Here is a 26,223-nt window from a genome sequence, read left to right on the forward strand (position 1 = left end):
GGGAGAGGCCTGGCTAGCCTCTGAGCTTCCTCATTGGCTGTTCGTTGCTTCCCAGTCCTGTCCAGGTTAAACAAAGAGGCGGGGCCTAGTGACGAATTTCCGCCGGGTTGCGTAGCAGCAGTGGGCGGGGAGAAGGATCCGTCAGGACAGCGACGAGTGGTCCGAACCTTCTTCCCCCGTCCTTCCCTTTCCCTTTCCTCTCACAGGAAAGGCTGAGACCCGGTACCGGGGCCATCCGGTGGCCGCCGCTGCCTCAGCTCCAGCCAGGCCTGGGTACGTAGAGTCCAGGCCGGGCCCTGGGCGGCGCGTACTGCGTCGGCGCGAGCTTCTACTTAAAAAGAGGGTGTGGGAGAGGAGGGAGCGAGGTCCCACGGGGAGGGGGGCATGGAATGGGGGGAGGCGGTGCTGGGGAGGAGTTGGGAGGTGAGAAGGGGGCTCTGGGGGCTGGGTTGTTGAGAAAGGTCCACTGGAGTAGGAGATGACGGGCGGGAGGGGCCTTGGGCTGGTCACCCGATCCCGAGGAGCACACCCCGGGGGGAACAACGTGGTGGTGTTTAACCTGGCAATGATTGACGGGCTTGGGGACGACCAGAGGAACGTTCCGGGGGGGGCCCACCTCTGCAAGCACGGCGGAACCTAAACCTCCGCCTTCAAAAGAGCCAGAGCTTGGCTCCTCTCCCATGCCTTGTCTTTTGGCAGCCTTGTCTTCCTCTTTCATTCCTTCCTCGCTCTTTTTTTTTCCCCTCCCACCCCCACCCCCGTGAAGGAATCTCACATTCCTCACATCCTTGGCCTTGGTTCGCAGCTTCACACATCCCAAAAGCCTGCCCCATCAGATGCAGAGAGATTGGGGAGTGTGGAGAAGGGGAGCAGAAAAAAGGGTGAGAAACCCCTTTAAGACATCTTCCTCTTTAAGAAATGGACTTTGTTTCCCCTATTAGCAAATGCAGCTGTTAGAGAGGCCGCTGTTTTTGGAGACATCTCTGTGACAGTCTCATCTCTTGTAGGGTGGTTTTAGAGTCTGACAGATGGTGCTTATGGCTGTTAGTCTTTCCCTAGGAAAGAGTGGGGTGGACTAGTGGTAGGGAATGTTGGGAGTGCAAGTGTAATTACCCTATGTGCCCCCATCAACCTTGTGGCTAGGCTTGGCTTCCAGGAGAGTATGTGAGTATGTATACACACATGTGCACACACATACTGGGACTTGAACTCAGGGCCTGAACACTGTTCATTAGCTCTTTCATTCAAGACTGGTATTATTATCACTTGAGCTATCTACCTCACATAAGCTATCATTTCTGGCTTTTTTATGGTTAATTGGAAGGGCTGGGAAGGTGGCTCAGTGGTAGAGTGCTTGCCTTGCACAGCATGAGGCCCTGAGTTCGATTCTTCAGCACCACACAAGCAGAGAAAGCTGGAAGTGGCACTGTGGCTCAAGTGGTAGAACTCTAGCCTTAAGTTAAAGAAGCTCAGGGACAATGCCCAGGTCCTGAGTTTAAACTCCAGGACTGGCAAAAAAAAAAAAAAAATAGTCTCATGGACTCTTTTGTTTGAACCATGCACCATCCTGAGATCTTAACCTCCTGAGTAGCTAGGATTATAGGAATGAACCACCAGAACAGTACAAGTTCCTGGTAATTGAAAAGAAGAAGCAACATTTCCTCTGGCCCTCATTATGAATTTATTTTGCCATTTTGTTACAAATACCTTAACTGAGATTAGCCCTGTTAAGTACAGTTTCACATTTATTATCTCATTTGATTTGCAGGACAATATATAAAGTAGATACAGGCTAGTATCAATTTCTGTTTGACAGTTGGAGAAAATGAAAACCACAGAAAGGTTCCATGGATTGTCTAAAGTTGTCTAATTGGATAGAATGTGCTATTCAATTACATATCAGAAAAACTTTAGTCTTTTCCTCACCAGTATATGTCTATTGGTAGTTTAAAGGCTTTGTTAGAATAAAATAGGATACTGCTTATTTTTACACATAATTACAAAGACATTTTTAAAAAACTAGGCTAGGAATGTGGCTGAGTGGTACAGTGTTTTCCCAGCATGAATGAAGCCCTGGGTTCCATTCCTCAGAACCACAAAAACAGAAAAAGCTGGAAGTGGCGCTGTGGGTCAGTGTGGCTTAGAGCTAGGACTAGAATCCAAAGTCTTCTCACTCTGGACTCTTCATTCAATTGGAAGAACCCTGAAGTAGGATTGGTTTTCTCAGTGTGGGCAGCTATTTGCTGAGTATGGAATTTATCACTAGGACATTGAGCATAGCCAACAGCACTGGTTCCTGGAAGCATTTCTTGAGGTGCAGGTGCACGTGCCAGAGTGTTGGGCAATAGGGTGTTGTCCAAATGATGGAAGCATTATATGTCTCTATTATGAGTGGAAAAGGAAGAAATAGTGGCAAGAAACATAGTCTCCTGCCTACCACTGGACCACGTGGAAGAGAAAGTATTACTACTGGCTTTGTGCCTGTATCGCACTAAGTGGCTTAAAATATATGCTGAATGGCTGGACAACAGTGGCTCACATCTGTAATCCTAGATACTCAGGAGACTGAGATTTGAGGCTCATAGCTTGAAGCCAGCCCAGGCTGCAAAGTTTGTAAGACTTTTATCTCTAATTAACCAGCAAAAATCTGTGAGTATGGGCTGGGAAGGGCTCAGTGATAGAGTGCTTGTCTTGCATGCATGAGGCATATATAAGCAGAAAAAGCCGGAAGTGATGCTTTGGCTCAAGTGGTAGAGCACTAGCCTTGAGCTGAAGTGCTGAGGGACAGCGCCCAGGCCCAGGGTTCAGGCCACATGACTGGCAAAAAAAAAAAAAAAATCTGGAAGTGGAACTTAATTTCAAATGATAGAACACTAGCCTTGAGTAAGAGAGCTGAAGAATAATACCTAGGTCTTGAGTTGAAGCCCAGAAATGCTGAGCATATTGTGGTTAATGAGCATGGACCAGACTGAGAAGAAAAATGGACTTTGTGGTTTTTTTTTTTTTTTCCTTTCAGTCCTGGGGCTTGAACTCAGGCCCTGGACACGATCCCTGAGCTTCTTTTGCTCAAGGCTAACATGCTACCACTTGAGCTACAGTGCCACTTCCAACTTCTTCTGTTTATGTGGTACTGAGGAATAGAACCCAGGGCTTCATGCATGCTAGGCAAGTACTCCACCACTAAGCCACATTCCTAGCCTAGTTTTTTTTTTTAATGTCTTTGTAATTATGTATAAAAATCATTACTATCCTATTCTTTAAACTGTCAATAGACACATACTGGTGAGGAAAAGACTAAAGTTTTCTGATATGTGGTTGAATAGATCTCTTAGCACATTCTATCCAAAGTCTTGTCTTCCTCTTGGAGGAATGAGTCTCATCAGCTTAGTCTTACTGCTTTTCAGTTGCATACTTAAAAACAATTTCTTTTTTTTCTTTTTTTTTTTTTTTCTCAACCTCATCTCAGAAGTATTTCTTGCTTTAAGAAAGAATTGCCAGGCGCCAGTAGCTCATGCCTGTAATCCTAGCTACACAGGAGGCTGAGATCTGCAGGCCATCGTTCAAAGCCAGTCCGAGCAGGAAAGTCTGTGAGACTTTTATGTTCAATAAACAACTAGAAAACCAGAAGTGCTGCTGTGGCTCAAGCAGTAGAGCGCTCACCTTGTGCTGAAGAGCGCAGGGACTGCTCCCAAGCCCAGAGTTCAAGCCCCACAACCAACAAAAAAGAGAGAGAGAGAGAGAGAATTGGGTGGGTGCTGGTGGCTCACGCCTGTAATCTTACCTACTCAAGAGTCTGAGATCTAAGGATCATGGTTCAAAGCTAAGCCCCAGCAGGAAAGTATGTGAGGCTCTTATTTCCAATTAACCACCAGAAAACTGGAAATGGCACTGTGGCTCACATAGTAGAGCTCTCACCTTGAGCTGAATTGCTAAGGGACAGCATCCAGGATCAGAGTTCAAGCCCCATGACCAACAAAAAAAAAAAGAAAAAAGAAAAAAAGAAAGAGAATTGTACCTATACCAAGTTCTTTACTATCTCCAAATAATATTTTCTAGTTAGAGGGTAGGATCAGAGTTCTTTTTGCAAGATAGAGGTATATCTTTGTAGCCTGTGCTGGCCTGGATCTCTTGATTTTACTGCCTCAGCTTCTTGGGTGAGATTGTAGACATGAACCACTCCTGACTCCAGAATTCAATTTAAATGAAATAAATGCTGAAGTATTGTGCCAGCCTGATTGGAAAATGTCAAGTGAGAGACTGAGGCCCTGAGTTCAACTCTTACCAGCAGGGGGAAAGAAAAAAAAGTAAATAATTTATGTGAAAGCACTTTCGAACCATTAAAGCATCATAGTATACAAGTAAGTTATGGGTTTATCTAGCCACCAACTTGGAACCATTAATATTAGTTATTACATGTGCCTAATACAATCTTTTTTTGTTTTTGTTTTTTTGGTGCTGCTCCTGGGGCTCGAACTCAGGGCCTGGGCACTGTCCCTGAGCTTTTTTTGCTCAAAGCTAGTATGCTACCACTGAGCCACAGTTCTACCTCTGGCTTTTTTCTTTTTTAAAAAAATTTAATTTATTATTTATTTATTTATTTTTGGGGGGGGGTTCGGTCATGGGGCCTGAACTCTGGGCCTGGGTGCTGTCCCTCAGCTCTTCAGCTCATGGCTAGCTCTCTAACACTTGAGCCACAATGCCACTTCTGGCTTTTTTTCTTTTTGCTTAATGTGGTTCTGGGGAATTGAACCCAGGGCCTCGTACATGCAAGGCAAGCGCTCTACCACTGAGCCACCTTCCCAGCCCCTAATTTAAAATTTTATCTTTGAACAGCTCTCCTCTGTCTTTGTGTCCTTTTCTTCCCTCTTCTCAGATATATTTGAATCTACTGGGCCATATACTTCCACTAGATTCTTTAGTCAGTTCTGTCCCTTTCCAGGGTAGTCCCATATGCTTCACACAGGAACCTTCAGTCCTTAAAGGAGATAGCACATTCTCCTCAACTGTCACCCACTCACCAGATCCAAGTCTGTCCAGTCTCACCACCAAGTAGAGAGGAGTTCCCTGACTCACCTTTCTCTTCCTTCTTCCTATTTATAGAGTGCTCCCGATTGTGACATCACATCCATCCCTTGGCGATGGAACTTGTCCCTAGGAAGGAAGATTCAGTCGGTGATTAGCCAACAAGATGGGTTTCTTGGAGTATCTCCTGAGTGGCACTGAGTGGAGGCATCAGGGGGTTGGAACCTTGTAAACAGGGAACCTACCCCCCACCATTTGGAAGGTAAAGAGCTTTGGTTTGGAACCCCATTCCATGCTTCACCTCTTTTTTTCTGCCAGGCCTTCTGTCCTAGAAAACCTGATTTCTAAAACACCTTTGGAGGGGTTTTATTGTTGTTAAATATAAAGTTCTGTTATAGTAAAGCACCCTTTTGAAATGTGCAATGGCTTACTCGAAGACCCAAGTGCCACAACTGAAAACAGAAGACCTGTGATTGGTTCAAATGATGCAGAAAGCTTTCTGATATTAACCTATACTACCCTGTTTATTGAGTATTTATGTCTCCCACTAATTATCTTATTTTTTGGTGGTACTGGCATTTAAAATCAGGTTCTGGCAATTGCTAAGCAAGTGCTGTGCCACTTAAGCCATGCCCCCTACTACTCACAATAATAATCTTACTGATAATTGCTTAATAAGTTTCATGTTTTGTTTTTTTTTTAAATTTTTCTAGTCATGGGGTTTGAACTCTGGGCCTGAGTGTTTTCCCTGAGTTCTTCAGCTCAAGGTGAGCACTCTACCACTTGAACCACAGCGCCACTTTCAGTTTTCTGGTGGTTAATTGGAGATTAGAGTCTCATGGGGGCTGGCTTTAAAACTCACGATCCTCAGAACTCAGCCTCCTGAGTAGCTGGGATTACAGGCATGAGCCACTGGTGCCTGGCTTATATCCTGTGTATTTTACTAGGCTTATGCACCTTAATTTGAGGATAAGAATTGTGTTTGCTCTTTCCCCTGCATTTCTTTCTTTCTTTCCTTCTTTCTTTCTTCCCTTCATTCTTCCCTTCTTTCTTTCCTTCCTTCTTTCCTTCCTTGTTCCCTTCTTTCTTCTTTCTTTCTTTCTCTCTTTCCTTCTTTCTTTCTTTCTTTCTTTCTCTTTCTTTCTTTCTTTCTTTCTTTCTTTCTTTCTTTCTTTCTTTCTTTCTTTCTTTCTTTCTTTCTTTCTTTCTTTCTTTCTTTCTTTCTTTCTTTCTTTCCCCAGTCCTGGGGCTTCCACTGTCCCTGCACTTCTTTTGCTCAAGGCTAGTATTCTATCACTTGATCCATGGCATTACTTCCAGCTTTTTCTGTTTATGTGGTACTGAGGAATGGAACCCAGGGCTTCATGCATGCTAGGCGAGCACTCTACCACTGAGCCATATTCCCAGCCCTCCTCTGCATTTCTTTGTTGGCAGTGCAGTGTTCTATATTTAAGATGAAGATGGGCTGGGAAGGTGGCTCAGTGGTAGAGCGCTTGCCTTGCATGCCTGAGGCCCTGGGTTCAATTCCTCAGCACCACATAAGAAAAAGAAAAAAGCCGGAAGTGGTGCTGTGGCTCAAGTGGTAGTGTGCTAGCCTTGAGCTGAAGAGCTGAGGGACAGCGCCCAGGCCCAGAGTTCAGGCCCCACAACTGGACCAAAAAAAAAAAGATGAAGATGACACTTGGAGTAACCACAGAAATAATGTTGAGTGTTGGTGGAAAAGTGGGAAGTCTACTAACCTTTGAAACCTGGCAGGCCTTACTTTCCTAATGGTGGGGAACATCTGGCCCAAAGGCTATATAGACCTGTAAAATTATTTGGTAATGACAGTACAGACACATGCTTTGCATTGGTTTCCTGTAGCCATCTTCTTGAATTGATCATTTTATATGGCCTGTGAATGATGTTATAAATACCCAAATGGCCCCTAGCAGAGAAAAAAAGATTCCCCACCCCAGCATAGGCAATGGATGAGTTGTTAAAAGAACTATAAGCCTAGCCAGCCCAGGCAGGAAAGTCTGTGAGACTCTTATCCCCAATTAACACCAAAAAACCGGGAGTGGCGCTGTGGCTCAAGTAGTAGAGCTCTTGCCTTGAACTGAAGAGCTCAGGGACAGCACCCAGGCCCAGAGTTCAAGCCCTATGACTGACAAAAAGAAAAAGAAAAAAAGAACTATAAGCCTTCTGAATTCTTTTGTAAATTCAACTAAGTAAACTGAATTGCCATACCTATAATCAGAGAATCCCTGTTCCAGGCCAGTCTGGGCCAAACAGTTTTCGAGACTCCCATCTCAACAGGAAACATCTGGATATTATAGTATGTGTTTATCATTCCAGTTATAGAAGGAAGTATAAATAAGATCACAATTCAAGTAGGCTCTTGTAAATAGTAACACTATCACAAAAATAACCAGAATAGCCAAGCACCAGTGGCTTGCTCCTGTAATCCCAGCTACTCAGGAAGCTGAGATCTGAGGTCTGTGGTTTGAAACTAGCTCTGGGAAGAAAGTCCATGAGACTCTTATCTCCATTTAACTACAAAAAGCCAGAAGTGGATCGTGAGTCGAGTGGTAGAATGCTAGCCTTTAGCGCAAAAGCTCAGGGACAGTGCCCAGTCCCCAAGTTCAAGCCCCAGGACTGCCCCTTCTCTCCAAAAAATAACCAGAGCAAGGACAAGGCCCTGAGTCCAAGCCCCAATACTGGGAAAAGGGGAGAATCCCCTGTGGTAAATTCATTATCTATCATTGCATTCTAGAACTAAGAAAGACCATAGAGACAATGTAACTTACCCTTTCATCTCACAAGTGAGAAAACTTGAGTTTTTGTTTTTTGAGTTTTTTTTTTCTGGTCCTGAGGCTTGAACTCAGTACCTGCCCCTGAGTTCTTTTAGTTAAGGCTAGTGCTCTACCACTGGAGCCACAGAGCCTCATCCAGCTTTTTCTTAGTAGTTTATTGGTGATAAGAATCTCACGGACTTTCCTGCCCGGGCTGGCTTAGATCCTTGATCCTCAGATCTCAGCCTCCTGAGTAGCTAGGATTACAGGCGTGAGTCACTGGTGCCCAGTTGGAATTTTGAGCTCTTAAGAGAAGGAGTAAGGTAATTTCAGTCTAAGGATTCTATTGCTTAAATAAAAACAGTCACTTCCTTTTACCTAATTAGTCAAAAGAGTGACCTAAAAGGCAGCAAGACGAAGTTGTGGTGCTATTGCCTCATGCCTATAATCCTTGCTACTCAAGGTGAAGTCAGGGCACCTTTTATAATAGTTGCCACCTAATTTACCTATTTGTTTTACATTCCTAGTCATGGAATCATAGAACTTGCAGAGCACTTTAGATCTTATGTAATCTAGGATGTTTCACATCACACAGAGTAAGGAAACAGGTCTGGAAAGGTTAAGTAACTTGCCTGAGGACATGGCATTTGGTCATGGTGTAGCTAGAACTGTGGCTCAAATTCATGTTATTAATTTTTTTTTCTTTTTCCTTTTCTTTGTTCTTTTCCTGTCGTGTATGTCTGCGAGGGTCCTGAAGCTTGAATTCGGGGTCTGGCCACTATCTTTTGCTCAAGGCTATGCTCTACCACTTGAATCACATCTCTACTTCTGTCTTTTTTTGGGTGCTTAATTAGAGATAAGAGTCTCACCAGCTTACCTGCCAGGCTCCTGTGATCCTCAGATCTCAACCTCCTGAGTAGCTAAGATTACAGGGGTGGGCAACCAGCACCCAGCCCCTCCTTTCTTTCCTTGGCCTGATGCCCCCAGTTCCATCTCTCCTCTCTCTCTATTCCCTCCCTTTTTTCTACCTTTCCTCCTTCTCTTCCTTTTTGTTTAGAGACAGTATTATCTCTATGTTGCCAAGTCTAGGCTATAACTCCTTGACTAAGGCAGTTTTCCTGCCTCAGCCTCCAAAGTGCTAGAATTGCACATAACCAAGCATAAGAATCGCAAGCCTTCTGGGTGCCAGTGGCTCATGCCTGTAATCTTAGTTACTGAGAAGGCTGAGATCTGAGGATTGAAGTTCAAAGCCAGCCCGGACAGAAAAGTCCCTGTGATTTTTTTTTTTTTTTTGCCAGTCCTGGGGCTTGAACTCATGGCCTGTGCACTGTCCTGAGCTTCTTTTGCTCAAGGCTAGCACTCTAATACTTGAGCCATGGAGCCACTGCTGACTTTTTCTGTTTATGTGGTACTGAGGAATGGAACCTAGGGCTTCATGCATGCTAGGCAAACACTCTACCACTAAGCCACATTCCTAGCCCCCCTGTGAGATTCTTATCTCCAATTAACAACAAAAATAGTGCTGTGGCTCAAGTGGTAGAATGCTAGCCTTGAGCACAAAGAGGCTGAATGACAGTGCCCAGGCCCTGAGTTCAAGTCCCAAAACTTACCCAAAAAAAAGAATCTCAATTGGCTTTATTTTCTATTCTCTGTTTTCTTGGGGCTAGAACTCAGGGCCTGGATCATGCTAAGGAAGCATTCTGCCACAGAGCTACAGCCCCAAATGGCTTTATTTTCTATTCTAGAACCAGGCTACATTTCATTCCATAAAATAGAGTTAGAACTGGGCGCCAGTGGCTCACACCTGTAATCCTAACTATACAGGAGGCTGAGATCTGAGGATCACAGTTCAAAGCCAGTCCGGGCAGGAAAGTTTGTGAGACTCTCATCTCCAATAAACCACTAGTAAACTGGAAGTGGCGCTGTGGCTCAAGTGGTAGAATACTCGTCTTGAGCTGAAGAGCACAGGGACCGAGTACCCAAGCCCAGAGTTCAAGCCCCACGACCGACAAAAAAAAAAAAAGACAAAAAAACCCAGAAAAACATAGAGTTAGTGTTCCAATGGACTAAGCAGAAGAGATTGTTGTTTGTTTGGTGGTAGTGAGTTTTTTTTTTTGTTTGGTTTTTTTTTTTTTTGGTCCGGTCGTGGGGCCTGAACTCTGGGCCTGGGCGCTGTCCCTCAGCTCTTCAGCTCAAGGCTAGCACTCTACCACTTGAGCCACAGTGCCACTTCCGGCTTTTTTCTTTTTGCTTATATGGTGCTGAGGAATTGAACCCAGGGCCTCAGGCATGCAAGGCAAGCGCTCTACCACTGAGCCATCTTCCCAGCCCCTGGTAATGAGTATTGAACTCAGGGCTTTGAGCTTGTTAGGCAGGTACTCTATTGTTGAATCATGCTTCCATCCCTTTCTCACACTAGTTATTTTATTTTTGTTGTTGGTCATGGGATTTGAACTCTGGGCCTGGGCCCTATCCCTCAGCTCTTTAGCTCAAGGCTAGTGTCTTCCTAGGCCACAATGCCACTTCTAGTTTTCTGGTGGTTTATTGGAGATAAGAGTCTCACAGAGGGCTGGGAAGGTGGCTCAATGGTAGAATACTTACCTTGCATGCATGAGGCCCTGAGTTCGATTGCTTAGTACCACATAAGCGGAAAAAGCTGGAAGTGGTGTTGTGGCTGGTGTGGTAGAATGCTAGGCTTGAGCTGAAGAGCTGAGGGTCAGCACCCAGGCCCAGAGTTCAGGCCCCACGACCGACAAAAAAAGTAAATAAAAAAGTCTCACAGCCTGCCTGGCTGGCTGTGAACTACAAACCTCAGATCTCAGCCTCCTGAGTATCTAGGATTACAGGTATAATCCACCAGCACCTGGCTATACTAGTTATTTTTGAGATATTGGGTCTTGCTTTTTGCTTGGGCCCATGCCCAGACTCTTCTATTTTATGCTTATTTCTATAGCTGGGTTAACAGGTGTGGGCCACCATGCTCAGCTTCTTCCATTGGGAGGAACTCTTTCAATTTTTTTTTTTTTTGGTCGGTAGTGGAGCCTGAACTCTGGGGCTGGGCGCTGTCCCTCAGCTCTTCAGCTCAAGCAAGGCTAGTGCTCTACCACTTGGGCCACTTCCGGCTCTTTCTGCTTATGTGGTGCTGAGGAATCAAACCCAGGGCCTTCTGCATGCAAGGCAAACGCTCTACCACTGAGCCACCTTCCCAACCCCAATCTGATTTGTATTCTCTTGGGAGCTCTCAGTTAATCTGGTTTAGCTGACCTTTTCTTTTTTTTTTTTTTTGGTCAGTCATGGGGCCTGAACTCTGGGTCTGGGCGCTGTCCCTCAGCTCTTGAGCTCAAGGCTAGCACTCTACCACTTGAGCCACAGCACCACTTCTGGCTTTTTCTGCTTATGTGGTGCTGAAGAATCGAACCCAGGGCTTTATGCATGCAAGACAAGCATTCTACCACTAAGCCACCTTCCCAGCCCCTAGCTGACCTTTTCTAGGTTACCACAAGGTGATGGTTAATCTGTGGTTTGCTTGCTCTTACAGCAGGTGCTCATCCTTGGTCCGATGAGCCTCTGAGTTGATGCACACAGGAGTGGTTTGAGACACTGTGGACTCATTTGTTCAGATCTCACCTTTAGGAGCCCAGAGAAGGGGCATGGCATAATTGCTACCCTTTGGATTCTTGCTCTCATTCTCTCCTCTATCTACATTACCACCACATAAATTGAGACTCTTATCAAGTCTCTCCTGCCCTGCCTAGAAGTTCTTCCTGTCTCCAGTCTCCTCCAAGTTTACACGATGATTCTAGCTACCACATCATTCCTAAGTCTTTCAGTGATTTCTTATATCCTTCTGGACAAAGTCCAAATTCCTTACAGACCTCTTTTCATGACCTGCTCCTTGCTTGCCTCCAGCTTTGTTGTCTGTCTTGATACTCCTTCCCTACTAAATCCTCCTTTCAACCTTAATTATCCTTACCTACTGTTCCCCAAACCCATTGTGGCCTAATACCTCAGTCTAGTTATCTCTTCTTTCTGTCTTATAGGACTAATTTCTGAGGATGCTTAATCCTAGAAAACTTCTCAAAACTGCCCTCCTTTCCTAGCTTTGCAGCTTGAGTCATGCCCATAACCCTCTGGCTGTGACCTTAAACCATCTTCTACAATTCCCAGTCCTGGAATTAAGTTTCTAGAGTCAGCTTAATTTTTTCCCTAAAATGACTATCACATACTATCTTTTTTTTTTTCTTTTTTGCCAGTCCTAGGGCTTGAACTCCGGTCAAGGGCACTGTCCCTGAGTTTCTTTTGCTCAAGGCTAGCGTTCTACCACTTGAATCATAGTGCCATTTCCTGCTTTTTCTGAGTAGTTTATTGGAGATAAAGAGTCTCCTGGACTCCTCTGCCTGGGCTATCTTCTAACTGCTATCCTCAGAGCTCAGCTTCCTAAGTAGATAGGATTACAGGAGTGAGACATTGGCACACAACTACATTGTACCTTCTTAATAATTATTTGTTGGGTAAATAAATGGGTCTTGGCGATGAGTTCTTGTTACTATATTATCAATAGGCTTTTCTTGAACAGACCTCTTTTTCTCTGTTCGTTGCTTCTAGGACCTGGGTTTCAGTGATGAGACATGGGGTATGATGTAACACGTTTCCAGGGGGATGTTGATGAAGACCTTATCTGCCCTATTTGCAGTGGAGTCTTGGAGGAGCCAGTCCAGGTGAGTTGGTCTGATGGCAGATTTGGGTGGGACAACAGATGGCTGTAGAATTAATAGAAAATATTTATGAGGGATACAGCCAAAGTGCCAGTGGCTCACATGTGTAATCCTAGCTGAGACCTAGAAGATCACAGTTTAAAATCAGCCTGCCTGGGCAGAAAACTCATAGATTCCATCTCCATTTAATCAATGAAAAGCTGGGTTAGAGGTGTGGTTCACATGTTGGAATACCATCTGTGACCAAGAATCTTGAGCAGAGGGATAAGCCCTGAGTTCAAGTCCCAGTACTGGCAAAAATGAATAAAAATAAACTAAAGAGAATATTCACAAGGAATGGAATGCAGGGGGGAAGTTACTGTGTTCTGCTTCTCCATTCTTCCCTGAAGAAGGCTTTAGGAAAGGGGAGCAGCAGTGGCTACATGGGGAAATGAGCCTTTAGACTCCATCTAGAGGGCTGGGAATGTGGCTTAGTGGCAGAGTGCCTAGCATGCATGAAGCCTTGGGTTTGGTTCCTCAGTACCACATAAACAGAAAAAAAAAATGGAAGTGACACTGTGGCCCAATTGGTAAAGTGCTAGCCTTGAACAAAAGAAGCTCAGGGACAATGCCCAGGCCCTGAGTTCAAGCCCCAGGACTGGCAAAAAAAAAAAAAAAAAAAAGCATCCATCTAGAAAGAAGATATCAAGATATCTCAGATTCTCTGGTTTAGATTTTGTTGTGAGGTCATTTCTGAGATTTTCTGCTATAAAATGGTCAATTGCTTATTTCTGCTGGCAGTAGGTTGGTAGCCACCTTTCTCTTACATGAACTCTGACTAAGGTCTGTCTTATCCTTCTGGACTTTCCTGATAAATTCTTTGTGCATTTTAATTGATGTAGTGAGTGGATCAGGTATCCAGAAATCTCCTTGAAAGCCTCTTACCTGACTACAGTCTGTCTAACACATATTAAGTGAAGAACTGTATTTACTGATCCATTCTCTTCTTAGAAAGACCCAACTTTAGATGCAGCAAACCCTTTCTTCATTTTGATATGAAAGCTGCCAGTGTCAATAGATCATTTCTAGGCAAGTGCTCTGTTACTTAAACTGTGCCCCCATCCCAGTCACTAGGTCATTTCTCTGCAGGCCTTGCCATCCCAAAGTCAGCTGTGTCTTCCTGGGGCACGTTTGAGGAGAAGCTCAGGATTATCAGGCAAGTAGTGAATAAAATATCTTTTTTTTTTTTTTTTTCTTTTTTCCTTAAGCAGTCCTAGGCCTTGGGGCCTAGGCACCATCCCTTAAGGGTGGTGCTCTACCATATGAACTATCACTTTACTTCTGGCTTTTTGGTGGTTAATTAGACATGAGAGTCTCATTGTAGATTTCCCTGTCCAGGCTGGCTTTGAGCTGCAGTCCTCAGATCTCAGCCTCCTGAGTAGCTAGGATTACAAATATGAACCACGAGCTCTCAGCTAAAGTGCAGTTACATTCATGGGCCTTCATCCTTATTCTGTAAATACCGATTCATTTCTGGCACTTGTAGTCAACTGGACATAATCTCATTTCCAAACCAGGAGAATAGTCAAGGTGGTCACATTCCATGCTTCCGTTACTCCCAGGGCTCCTCTTGAATCTTTTTTTTTTTTTCCCTTGTCGGACTGGGGCTTGGACTTGGGACCTAGGCACTGTCCCTGAGCTCTTTTGCTCAAGGCTAACACTCTACCACTTGAGCTACAGTGCCACTTCCAGTGTTCTAGTGGTTAATTAGAGGTGAGAGTCTTACAGATTTTCCTACCTGGGCTGTCTTTGAACCATGAGCCTCAGATCTTGAATCTTTAAGTTTATTCTTTCTAGTTCCTAACCAGCCAAAGGAGCACAAAGGCTTAACTAAATAACAGTGGAAGCTGGCCCTGAACCCTTTTTTAGGCCTTTGCAGGCTACCATTAAAGGCATATTAGATGGGTGTGGAGCAAGTTATCCTGGTTTTTTCAAGAGGTCAAGGGGTGTGTCAGGTTTCCTACTCATCCTGGCAGGACCTTGTTTGTTTTCTGGATCTATCATTTGAGGCAAAGCACTTGAAAGGTGAATAGCAATCAGTCATAGTTGGAAGCCACTTATCCACTTCCAAAGTTCTCTGAAGTTACCTTCTGAAGAGCATAGTAGGATAATCTACCGTCTGTCTTTCTTTCTCTCTTTCTTTTTCTCCCTTCCTTCCTTCCTTCCTTCCTTCCTTCCTTCCTTCCTTTCTTTCTTTCTCTTCCTTTGTTCCTTTCTTGTCCTAGGGCTTAAACTCTGGGCCTGGGCTTTGTCCCTGAGCTCCTTTTGCTCAAGGCTAGTGCTCTACCACTTGAGCCACAGTGCCACTTCTGGCTTTCTGCTTATATGGTGTGGAGGAATCGAACCCAGGGCCTCATGCATGCAAGGCAAGCACTCTACCACTGAGCCACTTTCCCAGCCCCTGTTTGTTTGTTTACAATGAACCTAGGTTCTTAAGCAGGTATTCTAAGTGACTATGAGAACTCTCATTTCCATCCTTGCCCTTGTCTACTTGGTTCCCCCATAGATAGCTATTTATTAGTTTATCTGGTATCCCTGCCACAATTTCTAGCTGAAAGCAAGTATTAGGGGAAGTGGATGGAGGTGTAGACTTTTTCTTTCTTTTTTTTTTTTTTTGTTTTGTTTTTTGGTGTCAGTTTTGGGGCTTAAACTAAGAACCCTGTCCCTGAGCTTCTTTTGCTCAAGGCTAGCACTCTACCACTTGAGCCATAGCTGTACTTCTGGCTTTTTGGTAATTTATTAAAGATAAGAATTTTATGCATATTCCTGCCTGGGTTGGCTTTGAACCATGATCTTCAGATCTCAGCCTCCTGACTAGCTAAGATTATAGGTATGAGCCACTGGTGCCCAGCTCTGATACTTTTCTTATACACAAAAGATAACAACTCCTATGTTTTTCTGAAGTACTCCTTAGATAGGGAAGTTATTTAAGAGGTGACAAATATACTCAGGTGGCTGAGATTTGAGGATTAAGTTTTAAAGCCAACAATACTCTTTATCCCATTAATCAACAAAAACCTAGAGGTAGATGTATAGCTTAAGTGGTAGAGCACCAGCTTTGAGCAAGAAAGCTAACAAGAGCTTGAGGCTCTGAGTTCAAGCCCCAGTTGTAGAATATACATGCCCATACAGAAAAGAGGTGATAATTGTGCCATGATCTGAATAAGATATCTTTAAGGTGCTTTCATGTAAAAATCTAGGGGAAGAAGGTGGGGGGTATGATTCAAGTAATAGAGTGCTTAGCAAACACAAGACTAGTGCTCTGTCACTTTGAGCCACAGCTCCACTCCCAGTTTTTTTTTGATGCTTAATTGGAGATAAGAATCTTGTAGACTTTTCTGCCTGGGCTGGCTTTGAACTTTGATCCTCAGATCTCAGCTTCCTTAATAGTTAGGATTACCTGTGTGAGCCACCAGCATCAGACTTCTTTGTAACTTTTTTTTTTTTGGGTCCGGTTGTGGGGCCTAAACTCTGGGTCTGGGCACTGTCCCTCAGCTCTTCAGCTCAAGGCTAGTGCTCTACCATTTGAGCCACAATGCCACTTCTGGCTTTTTTCTTTTTGCTTATGTGGTGCTGAGGAATCGAACTCAGGGCCTTGGGCATGCACTGAGCCACCTTCCCAGCCCTTCTTTGTAATTTTTTAAGCAAGAGCATAATGTGGTCTGGTTTGCATTTTATTTTGTTTATTTTTCGGTTGTGGGGCTTGAACTCAGGACCTGGGCACTCTCCTCAAGCTTTCTCACTCAAGGCTAGTATCCAGCCATTTTAGACCACAGCTCTGCTTCCTTTTTTTTTTTGTTGGTCATGGAGCTTGAACTCAGCCTGGGCACTGTCCCTCAGCTCTTCAGCTCAAGGCTAGCGCTCTACCACTTGAGCCACAGCGCCCACTTCCAGCTTTTTCTGTGTATATGGTGCTGAGGAATCGAACCAGGGCCTCATGCATGTAAGGCAAGCAATCTACCACTGAGCCAGGCACCTTTTCAGCCATCATGCTTCCAATTTTTGAGTGGTTAATTGAGATAAGAGTCTCACAGAGCCAGACCATGGTGGCTCACGTCTGTAATCCTAGCTACTGAGGAGACTGAGATCTGAGGATCTCGGTTCAAAGCTAGCCCTGGCAGAAAAGTCCGTGAGACTCTTCAATAAACCACTAGAAAACCGGAAGTGGCACTGTGGCTCAAGCGGTAGAGCGATCGCCTTGAGCTGAAGAGGACAGGGACAGCGCCCAAGCCCAGAGTTCAAGCCCCATGACTGACCAAAAAAAAAAAGTCTCACAGAGATGTTTCTGCATGGGTTGGCTTTGAACCACAATCCTCAGATCTCAGCCTCCACAGTAGCTAGGATTACCTAGCTACTCAGCTAGGTGGGAACCACCAGCTCCTGACTTTATTTGCATTTTAAAATGTCAATCATTCTGACTGCTAAATATAGATTAAATTAAAAAGGACGGGCTGGGAAGGTGGCTCAGTGGTAGAGCGTTTGCCTTGCATGCATGAGGCCCTGGAGTCCATCCTCAACATCACATAAGCAGAAAAAGCCGGAAGTGGCGCTGTGGCTAGAGCGCTAGCCTTGAGCTAAAGAGCTGAGGGACAGCATCCATGCCCTGAGTTCAGGCCCCATGACTGGCAAAAAATAAATAAATAATAAATAAAAAATAAAAAGGACAAGGGAAACCAGTGAAACACATACATAATAATTCAGATAAAGGGCTGGGAAGGTGGCTCAGTGGCAGAGTGCTTGCCTTGCATGCATGAAGCCGTGGGTTCGATTCCTCAGCACCACATAAGCAAAAAAGAAAAAAAAAACGGAAGTGGCGCTGTGGCTCAAGTGGTAGAGTGCTAGCCTCGAGCTGAAGAGCTGAGGGACAGCGCCCAGGCCCAGAGTTCAGGCCCCACGACCGGACCAAAAAAACAAACAAACAAACAAAAATAATTCAGATAAAAAATATTATGATCAGCTGTCGCTGGTGGCTCAAGCCTGTAATCCTAGTTACTGAGGAGGCTGAGATCTGATGATCATGGTTCAAAACCAGCCCAGGCAAAAAAGTCTGTGAGACTCTTATCTCCAATAGACCACTAGAAAACCTGAAGTGGTGCTGTGGCTCAAGTGTTGGAGTGCTAGCCTTAAGCTGAAGAGCTGAGAGACAACTCCCAGGCCCAAAGTTCAAGACCCACAACCAACAAAATAATAAAATTAGTATGATGGCAGCTTTTGAAGCGAATTAGTGGCAGAATGATGAGGTACCATCTAAGACTTTGAGAAGAATGAAGTATGTTTGAGTATAAGGGTTAGAACTTATGAATGGTTGGATTAATGATACTGATAATGACTTCTTTCCTTATGAAACCTGTTTAAGTTTTTGTGCCTCACAGGCAGATCTTAGGCACCTAGGAAGTGCTGAGGACATAGTAAACACTCCGGCCATTCACTCATCACCATCTACTAAGCACCTTCTATATCTGCACTGCTACATCTCTGATGGTGTCTATAAAGGGGTCAGGAAATCATCGGACAGGAAGTAGGCTGAACTATACTTGACAAAACTAAAAAGAACGTTATTCAAAAAAAAAAAAGGCTATTTAGGAGCATAGATGTTGCAGATGGGACTCAGGGCAACACCTCAGATCAGCCAGAATTTTTGGTCAACCTTGATTCAATACCTTGAGTTTACATAGAGAGATCTCTTAACACCTGGGGGGGGAGGGTCACAGGCTTTTCCAATTTTATTTTCTTTGTTCTTGTTATGTTTTCTGAGATAGGGTCTTACTGTATAGGGCAGGGTGACCTAGACCTCACAATGTAGCCTAGAACATGAAGTCTGGCCTTGAACATGCTAGTCTTTTTTGCTTCAACCTCCCAAGTGCTTTAATTATAGCCATGCACCACCATACCCAGCTATTTTGTTTTCTTTTTTCTTTCTCTCTTTTTTCTTTGTCGGTCATGGGGCCTGAACTCTGGGCCTGGGCTCTGCCCCTCAGCTCTTCAGCTCAAGGCTAGCACTCTACCACTTGAGCCATGGTGCCACTTCTGCCTTTTTCTGCTTATGTGGTGCTAAGGAATTGAACCCAGGGTCTCGTGCATGCAAGGCAAGCACTCTACTACGGAGCCACCTTCCCAGCCCCTGTTTTGTTTGCTTGTTTCAACTTATGTCAGTAAATCTCTGCCCCTCTCCTCTCTACATCTGAATCTTAGTCATTCTTTAAAATTCATATCAAATTTGGCTTCTTCATGAACATCTTCTGTGGTGACCTAGCCTGGAAAGATGTACTTTTTTTTTTTCAGCAGTTCTTGTACAATCCAATTGACAATTAATAATAATTGGCTGCCTTACATCATCTTTCCTATTGTTCTGGAATGTTATTTATACCTCTTATTATTATATAACTTTTTACCTGCTTGTCTTGTCTTACAAAGGAAACATATCTTAAACTTGACCACAGGGACCTCTGGTCCTACAAGCTGGCTTTGTCATTGTCAAATCCAGGTGGGTAACTCCTACTAATACTCTTGTGTCTCCTTCACCCTGCTCTCCCCACTAGGCGCCTCACTGTGAACATGCTTTCTGCAATGCCTGCATCACCCAGTGGTTCTCTCAGCAGCAGACGTGTCCGGTAGACCGTAGTGTTGTGACAGTCGCCCACTTGCGCCCAGTACCTCGGATCATGCGGAACATGCTATCAAAGTTGCAGATTGCCTGTGACAACGCTGTGTTTGGCTGCAGTGCCATTGTCCGGCTCGACAACCTCATGTCTCACCTCAGCGACTGTGAGCACAACCCGAAGCGGCCTGTGACCTGTGAACAGGGCTGTGGGTGAGATTCCTTCCCTTCGGTCCCACATGGATAAGGGCTTTTCCATTTATACTCCTGCCTCTGGATACACTGCTCACAAGCTGAGGCGGTCTCCTGTGCATGTAAGCAAGGAGCATTCCTCACCTTCTTAGCTCCCTCCCCAAGTTCCTATTTTTTTTTTTTTTAATGGTACTGGGGTTTGAACTCAGGGCCTTATACTTGCTTGATTGGTAATCTACCATTTGAGTCATATCTCCCTGCTTTTTGTTGGTTACTTTGGAGACAGAATCTCACAGACTTTTCTGCCTTTGCTTTGAACTGTGATCAGTCTCCTAAGTAGGTAAGACTACACTGTAAGCACCCAGCTGAATCGTTTATGTATGTATATATTTAGGTGCTGGTACTGTGGCTAGAATGCAGGACCTCGCACTCTGATATAGCTTTTTTATTCATGGCTGGTATGCTATCACTTGAGCCATGCCTTCTGTCCAGCATACTGCTGGTTAATTGGAGATGGATTCTTTTTCAGACTTTGCTGGGCTGGCCTCAAACTGAGAGGATCTCACTCTCTTGCTTTTTTTCAACCATGATCTTTTTACTCTCGCTCTAATAAAAGAAAGAGGACAACAATTCAGCAATCGGATTTACTTTATTCTTTCCTTTCAATCCAGTACTACTTTCTCTTTGTTAGGCTTACTGCTCTATTTTCCAACCTTCTCATGTTTCTTCTTGTCCTATTTTTTCCTTTCTGGGAGATACGAAGTAGTTGATTAAATGCTGATAGCTGGAACAGTGAAACTAGGACTTCTCAGAGTAAGTGCACTGGCCAAATCTGTACAAGGAAAAGAGAGTAATGTGGCCAATGGGCAATAAAGCACTGTCTTTCCTTGTCCTGGTTTATGCTTTCCCTGCTTCTTGTGTGCAGTTCTAACAAGACAGGACACACAGCAATCTTCAGTTTAGGAGGGCCATCCTAAGAGTAGGGCTGACTCTTAATAGGCATGAAAGTCAATCTGAGAGAGACAAAACAGACATAAGAAAAAATCCTGCAACACTGAAGGTTTTTTGCTTTTTGTGGTTGTTTTGGTACTAGTGCTAAGGTTTGAACTTAGGACCCACGCACTTGCACTTTTGTGCTCAAGGCTCTCATTCTACCAGTTGAGCCACAGCTCTACTTCTTTGATAGTGAATTGGAGATAAGAGTCTCATAGACTTCCTTGCCTAGGCAGGCTTTGGACCAGGATTCTCAGATCTCAGCCTCCTAAGTAGCTAGGATTATAGGTATGAGTCATCACTATTTTTTTTTGCCAGTCCTGGGGCTTGAACCTCAGGGCCTGGGCTCTAACTCTGAGCTTCTTTCACTCAAGGCTAGCACTCTATCACCTGAGCCCAGTGCCACTTCCAATTTTTTTCTGAGTTTATTGGAGATAAGGGTCTTGTGTACTTTCCTGCCTAGGCTGGCTTCAAACTGCAATCCTCAGATCTCAACCTCCTGAGTAGTAGCTAGGATTATAGGCATGAGCCACCTCTACCTGGCTAATACTGAGTGGATTTTTTGTTTTTTTTCTTTTTTGTTTGTTTGTTTGTTTTTTGTCAGTTGTGGGGCTTGAACTCTGGGCCTGATCCCAAGGCTAGTGCTCTACTACTTGAGCCACAGTGCTACTTCCTAACACTGAGTTGTTTGTTTTTTTTTTGTTTTTGGGTCTGGTCGTGGGGCCTGAACTCTGGGCCTGGGCGCTGTCCCTCAGTTCTTCAGCTCAAGGCTAGCGCTCTATCACTTGCCATAGTGCCACTTCCGGCTTTTTTCTTTTCTGCTTATGTGGTGCTGGGGAATCGAACCCAGGGCCTCATGCATGCAAGGCAAGCGTTCTACCACTGAGCCACCTCCCCAGCCCTTAACACTGAGTTTTGAAGGATGAAAGTGCAGAGAAAGTTGTCAGCAAAGGGGCAAGGAGCATGCTTGGGAGAAGAGAATAAAAGGAATAAATAATAGACCTGAAATGAGTGCTAGAAATTTAGAGTTGGAGAAAAGCCCACTTGGCAGTTTTCTGCCACAGAATGAGCTCTTAGCTCACGTGTCCCATTGAATGAGCCTATTCTCCTCTATCCCCACCCTGGACTGCAGCCTGGAGATGCCCAAAGATGAGCTGCCAAACCACAATTGTATTAAGCACCTGCGCTCCGTGGTACAGCAACAGCAGACACGTATTGCAGAGCTGGAGAAAACGTCAGCTGAACACAAACACCAGCTGGCAGAGCAGGTAAGCCCCAGAGAACATGGGGAAAGTATGTCTATCATATGCAAATAGCTGGCAAATACTGCTGTGAACACATACACCTGTGTTGTGTTTATGAGACTAGATGAGCAGATTGTTCTGACTATGGCTTAGTAGAGAATCAGATTAGAGTTTTCTTACTTCACTCCATCTCATTCATGTCATTTATCTAAAATTTATCAAATGCCTTCTCTGTGAAAGCCCTTTGCATAGAGAAGACAAAATAGCTAGAAATGAGACATACTATCTCTTTATTTTTGTGCCAGTGCTGAGACTTAAAGTCGGACCTGGGCACTACCCCTGAGCTTTTGCTCAAGGCTAACACTCAACCAGTTAAACAACTTCTGGCTTTTTGGTTGTTTATAGGGAATTAGAGTCTCACATAGCCTGTGTGGTGACTTAACACCTGTAATTCTCAAGTGTTAGCTGAGCCTCCCAGGAGGCTGAGATCTGAGATTTGTGGTTCAAAGACAGCCAGAGCAGGAAAGTCTGTGAGACTCTTCTCTCCTATTAAATCACAGAAAAAGCCAGACGTTAGCACTGTAGCTCAAGTGGTAGAGTGTTAGTCTTGAGCAAAAGGAGCTCAGGGACAGTGTCCAGGCCCTCTTAATTAATAATAAAGAGTCTCAGACTTTACTGCCTGGACTGGCTTCAAACTGCAATCCTCAGATCTTAGCTTCCTAAGTAGCTAGGATTACAGGCCTGGGCCACTGGTGCAGCTGCCCTCATTTTCTTGGCTTTTTTTTTTTTTTTTGTCGGCCATGGGCCTGAACTCTGAGCCTGGGCGCTGTCCTTCAGCTCTTCAATTCAAGCTAGCGCTCTAGCCACAGCGCCACTTCTGGCTTTTTCTGCTTATGTTGTGCTGAGGAATCAAACCCAGGGCCTTATGCATACAAGGCAAGCTCTCTACCACTGAGCCACCTTCCCAGCCCCACTCTTGGCTTTTATCTGCTGTTTACCTTAACCATCACCACTGGTTCTCTTTTCCTCCAACAGAAGCGAGATATCCAGCTACTAAAGGCATACATGCGTGCAATCCGCAGTGTTAACCCCAACCTTCAGAACCTGGAGGAGACAATTGAATACAACGAGATCCTTGAGTGAGTGTCCATATCCTGCCACCAAAGCCTAAAAGAGGAAGAGCAGGGAGTGGCAGAAGAGGGCTAGACTAAGAGTTGGCAGTAAGATAGCTAGGCCGAGCCCACTGTTTCTTAGATGTTGGGAGGTAAAATGCAGGAACAGAGAAGACAATAACCCTCAGCTCCAGTACAGGATATCTTGTGTATTTGGGTGGTAAAAGAGGAAGCCTGCCCAGCGATCCAGTCTGTCCAGAATTAGGTGAGTACAACCAAGTACAAAGTCCTGTATTAAAGGAGTGTGAGGAGAGACAAAAAGAAATAGAAGATATCATCCCTGATATATCATCTTCAGGTAGCTTACAGCCCAGAGAAGAGGAGGCAGAGTGCATATCCAGGAAAGTGATCTAAAATGCAGCAAATACAAAGTAAACAAGCAAAGTCTTAAGATTCCATTCAGTTCTGGAGTCCTATTCAGTTCAAAGACTAAACTGTAAGTGTGAAATGATATATACAGGACAAATAGTGCTAAGTGGGATACAGTATAGAAGAATCGTTGCTTGATTTCAGTAGACATCTGTGAGCACTTCTTACATGCCAAGCACTAGATGTGCTAAGCACTGGGATTTCAAAGAAAAATAGCAGGGACAGAATGTAGGAGCTTGAAGTTTAATCTGGTGCATAGTGTGGTGATTTGGATGGGACCAACTGGGAAAGAGTTGGGGGTTCTGAGTGAGCTGATGCTGGAAGGAAAGATGGGATAATAGAGACAAGCTGACTGCAGAGTGGGTGGTCATTCCTCTTAGGAAAAGCCAAAACAGAACGAGAGGATGAGCTGGAATGACCATGCCCAACCCTCCACACAGGTGGGTGAACTCCCTGCAGCCAGCAAGAGTGACGCGGTGGGGAGGGATGATCTCCACACCGGATGCTGTCCTCCAGGCCGTCATCAAGCGCTCCCTGGTGGAGAGTGGCTGCCCCGCCTCTATTGTCAACGAGCTGATTGAAAATGCCCACGAACGTAGTTGGCCCCAGGGCCTGGCCACACTAGAGACAAGACAGATGAACCGGCGCTACTACGAGAACTACGTGGCCAAGCGCATTCCTGGCAAGCAGGCCGTTGTCGTAATGGCCTGCGAGAACCAGCATATGGGTGATGACATGGTGCAGGAGCCGGGGCTTGTCATGATATTTGCGCATGGTGTGGAGGAGATATAGGAGACTCGATCAGCTGTCAGGAAGAGATGGAAGTCAGAAAAACTCTCATCACTCCAGCAACTGGGCCCTGAATCCTTCCCACTATCCTTAATGCCATGACCGGCACTGGAGCCACACATTCCCCTGCCCTTCTGATACAGAAGGGCCCTGGGACACTTAGATCAGCCTTTTGGGAGGGAAACTCAGATTCCTGCCTTTTGCCATATTTCTTCCCCTAAAATGTCTGTCAGTGTGCAGTTGGGGTGGGAGAGTCCTGCCAAAGGTCCCTGGTTCTAGATATTTTCAGAAAGCACAAGAGATTTGGTTTCCCTAGAGGATCAAGGTGGAGTGAGGAGTCTTAATAATTGTCCCTCTCCTCCAAAACCAGGGAATCAGAACAGGCAGACCTATTGGCTCTAAGCAGCATTTAGAGGGCAGCTCTGAGGAGCAGACTTCCTGAAGAAATTGTAAGGGTGGAACCAAGACCCTAGAAGTCAGTAGTGAGGCCAGGAGTTGGCCATCACTGGTAACCCTTAGGGGACCATTGGACCTGTGTGCCAAGCACATCCCTGTACGGCCCACCTTAAAGGTGCAGGCTCCTGCTGGGTCTGCAGGTATACAGGTTGGATTGCTGAAAATTTCCAGATGAGCTCTTTTTTTTTCCTACATGTTTTCATAATTAGGGAATGACAGCATTGGGAGTAGGGGCTAGACTATTGGGGTTCATATGCTCAGCGAAGTGGCTGCTCTCTGGCTTTTGCTGGAGTAGGATAGGCATTGCCTTTTGTGGCATGTCCATAATAGTTCATACACTCCTCTCTGTGATTATAGTGAGTTATTTTGATAATTTCCTTTGGCTGTTTGTTTATACTCCACAAATCCCATCTGTTTCCCACTTTTTTTTTTTTTTTTTTTTTTAAGAATGGCCTGGTTATGGCTACCTTACTCTCTAGCCCAGCCACATTGTTGGCAATTTAATTTATTTACTTTTTTTTTTTTTAAAGAAAGGAAAAAAGAAAAAAAAATGAAACTTTTCTTTTGCTGTTCCTATTGTGGGGATTCTGGATAGGGTGGGACAGGGTGGTATCTGTGTTAGATTTTTCTTTTCAGCACAACCTTTGGCTTTAATATAGGAAGAGCCAAGGGAGTCCTTGGCTGAACTTAATGGCATCTACTGTAACACTCTTGTCACCCCATCTGAGATGAGGTGCTTCTTCTGCTCCTGTGTTGGATGTGACAGTCTAGCAGCAATGCTGTGGCCCCTTGAAGACATTCGCTCCTGGCTCTATTAAGGTCTCATTGTAAAACCCTGGGTTTAGAGTATTCATTTTGAAGGCAACTCTCTCCCAGCTTCCCCTGGAACTATATAGCTGGGTTCTAAGCTTCAGTAGACAAATGGATAGAAATTCCATGTGTCTTTAAAAAGACAGGCTGTGCTCTGGGTCACCCATGTGCACTGAAGGACTTCAGTTCCATTTTAGGCTGCCTGAGGCATCCCTCACTCGCTGTGGCAACTGGCAGAGCGATGGGAGGGAAGGATAGTGGATGTGATTCTTGAAGTGTGCAGGTCGGGGGTAGGGTTGGAGAGAGAGGGAAGGGCTCCTCTCACCAGTTAACAGCTGCTTCTCTCTGGACTTTTATTTGCAGGCCAGCTTGCTGTTGCAGGCCAGCTTGCTATTAGTCTCGGTGGTGGGGGGGGGGTCATGGCTCTGACGGGGTTGGGGCAGAGGGGAGTGGGGAGCAGTCATGTGTTCCAGCTCTAGGACACGGTGCTCAGGAATTAGAAAACGCTGCTATACTTAGTGTGGTTACTACATTTCTCCTACTCCCCTGTCCCTGCCTGCCTTGCCAAGGCTGGCACTCCTGTTCCCACCCATGGACAGAGCCAGGAAGCTCAGTTCAGGCTTCCCAACCCTTTGCACTAGTGTCTGCAGGTTGCTGGTTGTGTTGTGTGTGCTGTTCTGTGGTGTTGACTGCACTAATAATAAACCTTTCACTCAACTCTAAATTCTTAATTCACCATCACTCCCTCCCCTTGTAAGAACTTCTGTGCTTAGGCCTTTCTTCCTCTGCTTCCTTGGTCTGGAACTGACCTCTGCTCTATGAGGATGTATGCTTGGGAGTCATGTGTACCTCCCATGTGCTTTGCCTTGTATGCCCTCCTGCTCCCACAGCCGCCAAAGCTCTCTTTGCTCTCCTGAATATTCTTTCCAGGCTGTGCCTTTACCCTAAAATTCCATGTCTTTCCTAAGTGCTCCTGGGCTTGGGGAAAAGTTTCTTCAAAAGACATGTAAACACTCTTTGCTCTGGAATTCCGTTGCAGGCTGGGAAGCC

The 26,223-nt window shown here is 45.0% G+C and overlaps 1 protein-coding gene and 1 non-coding gene across 4 annotated transcripts; both read left to right on the top strand.

Annotated features, from left to right (window-relative positions):
- Window positions 1–130: 130 nt before the first annotated feature.
- On the top strand, window positions 131–25,897 carry Rnf41 (ring finger protein 41). 3 transcript variants are annotated; one of them, XM_042698825.1, is made up of 8 exons: window positions 131–273; window positions 806–881; window positions 5,101–5,284; window positions 12,402–12,514; window positions 19,090–19,361; window positions 21,466–21,601; window positions 22,613–22,716; window positions 23,559–25,897. In XM_042698825.1, the coding sequence occupies exons 4-8, from the start codon at window positions 12,425–12,427 to the stop codon at window positions 23,908–23,910; spliced, it is 954 nt and encodes a 317-aa protein (XP_042554759.1). In that variant the 5' UTR covers window positions 131–273; window positions 806–881; window positions 5,101–5,284; window positions 12,402–12,424; the 3' UTR covers window positions 23,911–25,897. The 3 variants fall into 3 exon arrangements, with proteins under 3 accessions (XP_042554759.1, XP_042554761.1, XP_042554760.1); XM_042698827.1 differs by lacking the exon at window positions 806–881; XM_042698826.1 differs by lacking the exon at window positions 131–273 and having other exon boundaries at window positions 763–881.
- Window positions 20,228–20,353, top strand: LOC122124445. The gene has a single exon (XR_006150556.1).
- Window positions 25,898–26,223: the final 326 nt, after the last annotated feature.

Source organism: Dipodomys spectabilis, unplaced genomic scaffold, assembly GCF_019054845.1.
Source record: "Dipodomys spectabilis isolate Male_0828 unplaced genomic scaffold, ASM1905484v1 ptg000234l, whole genome shotgun sequence".
Taxonomy (NCBI): domain Eukaryota; kingdom Metazoa; phylum Chordata; class Mammalia; order Rodentia; family Heteromyidae; genus Dipodomys; species Dipodomys spectabilis.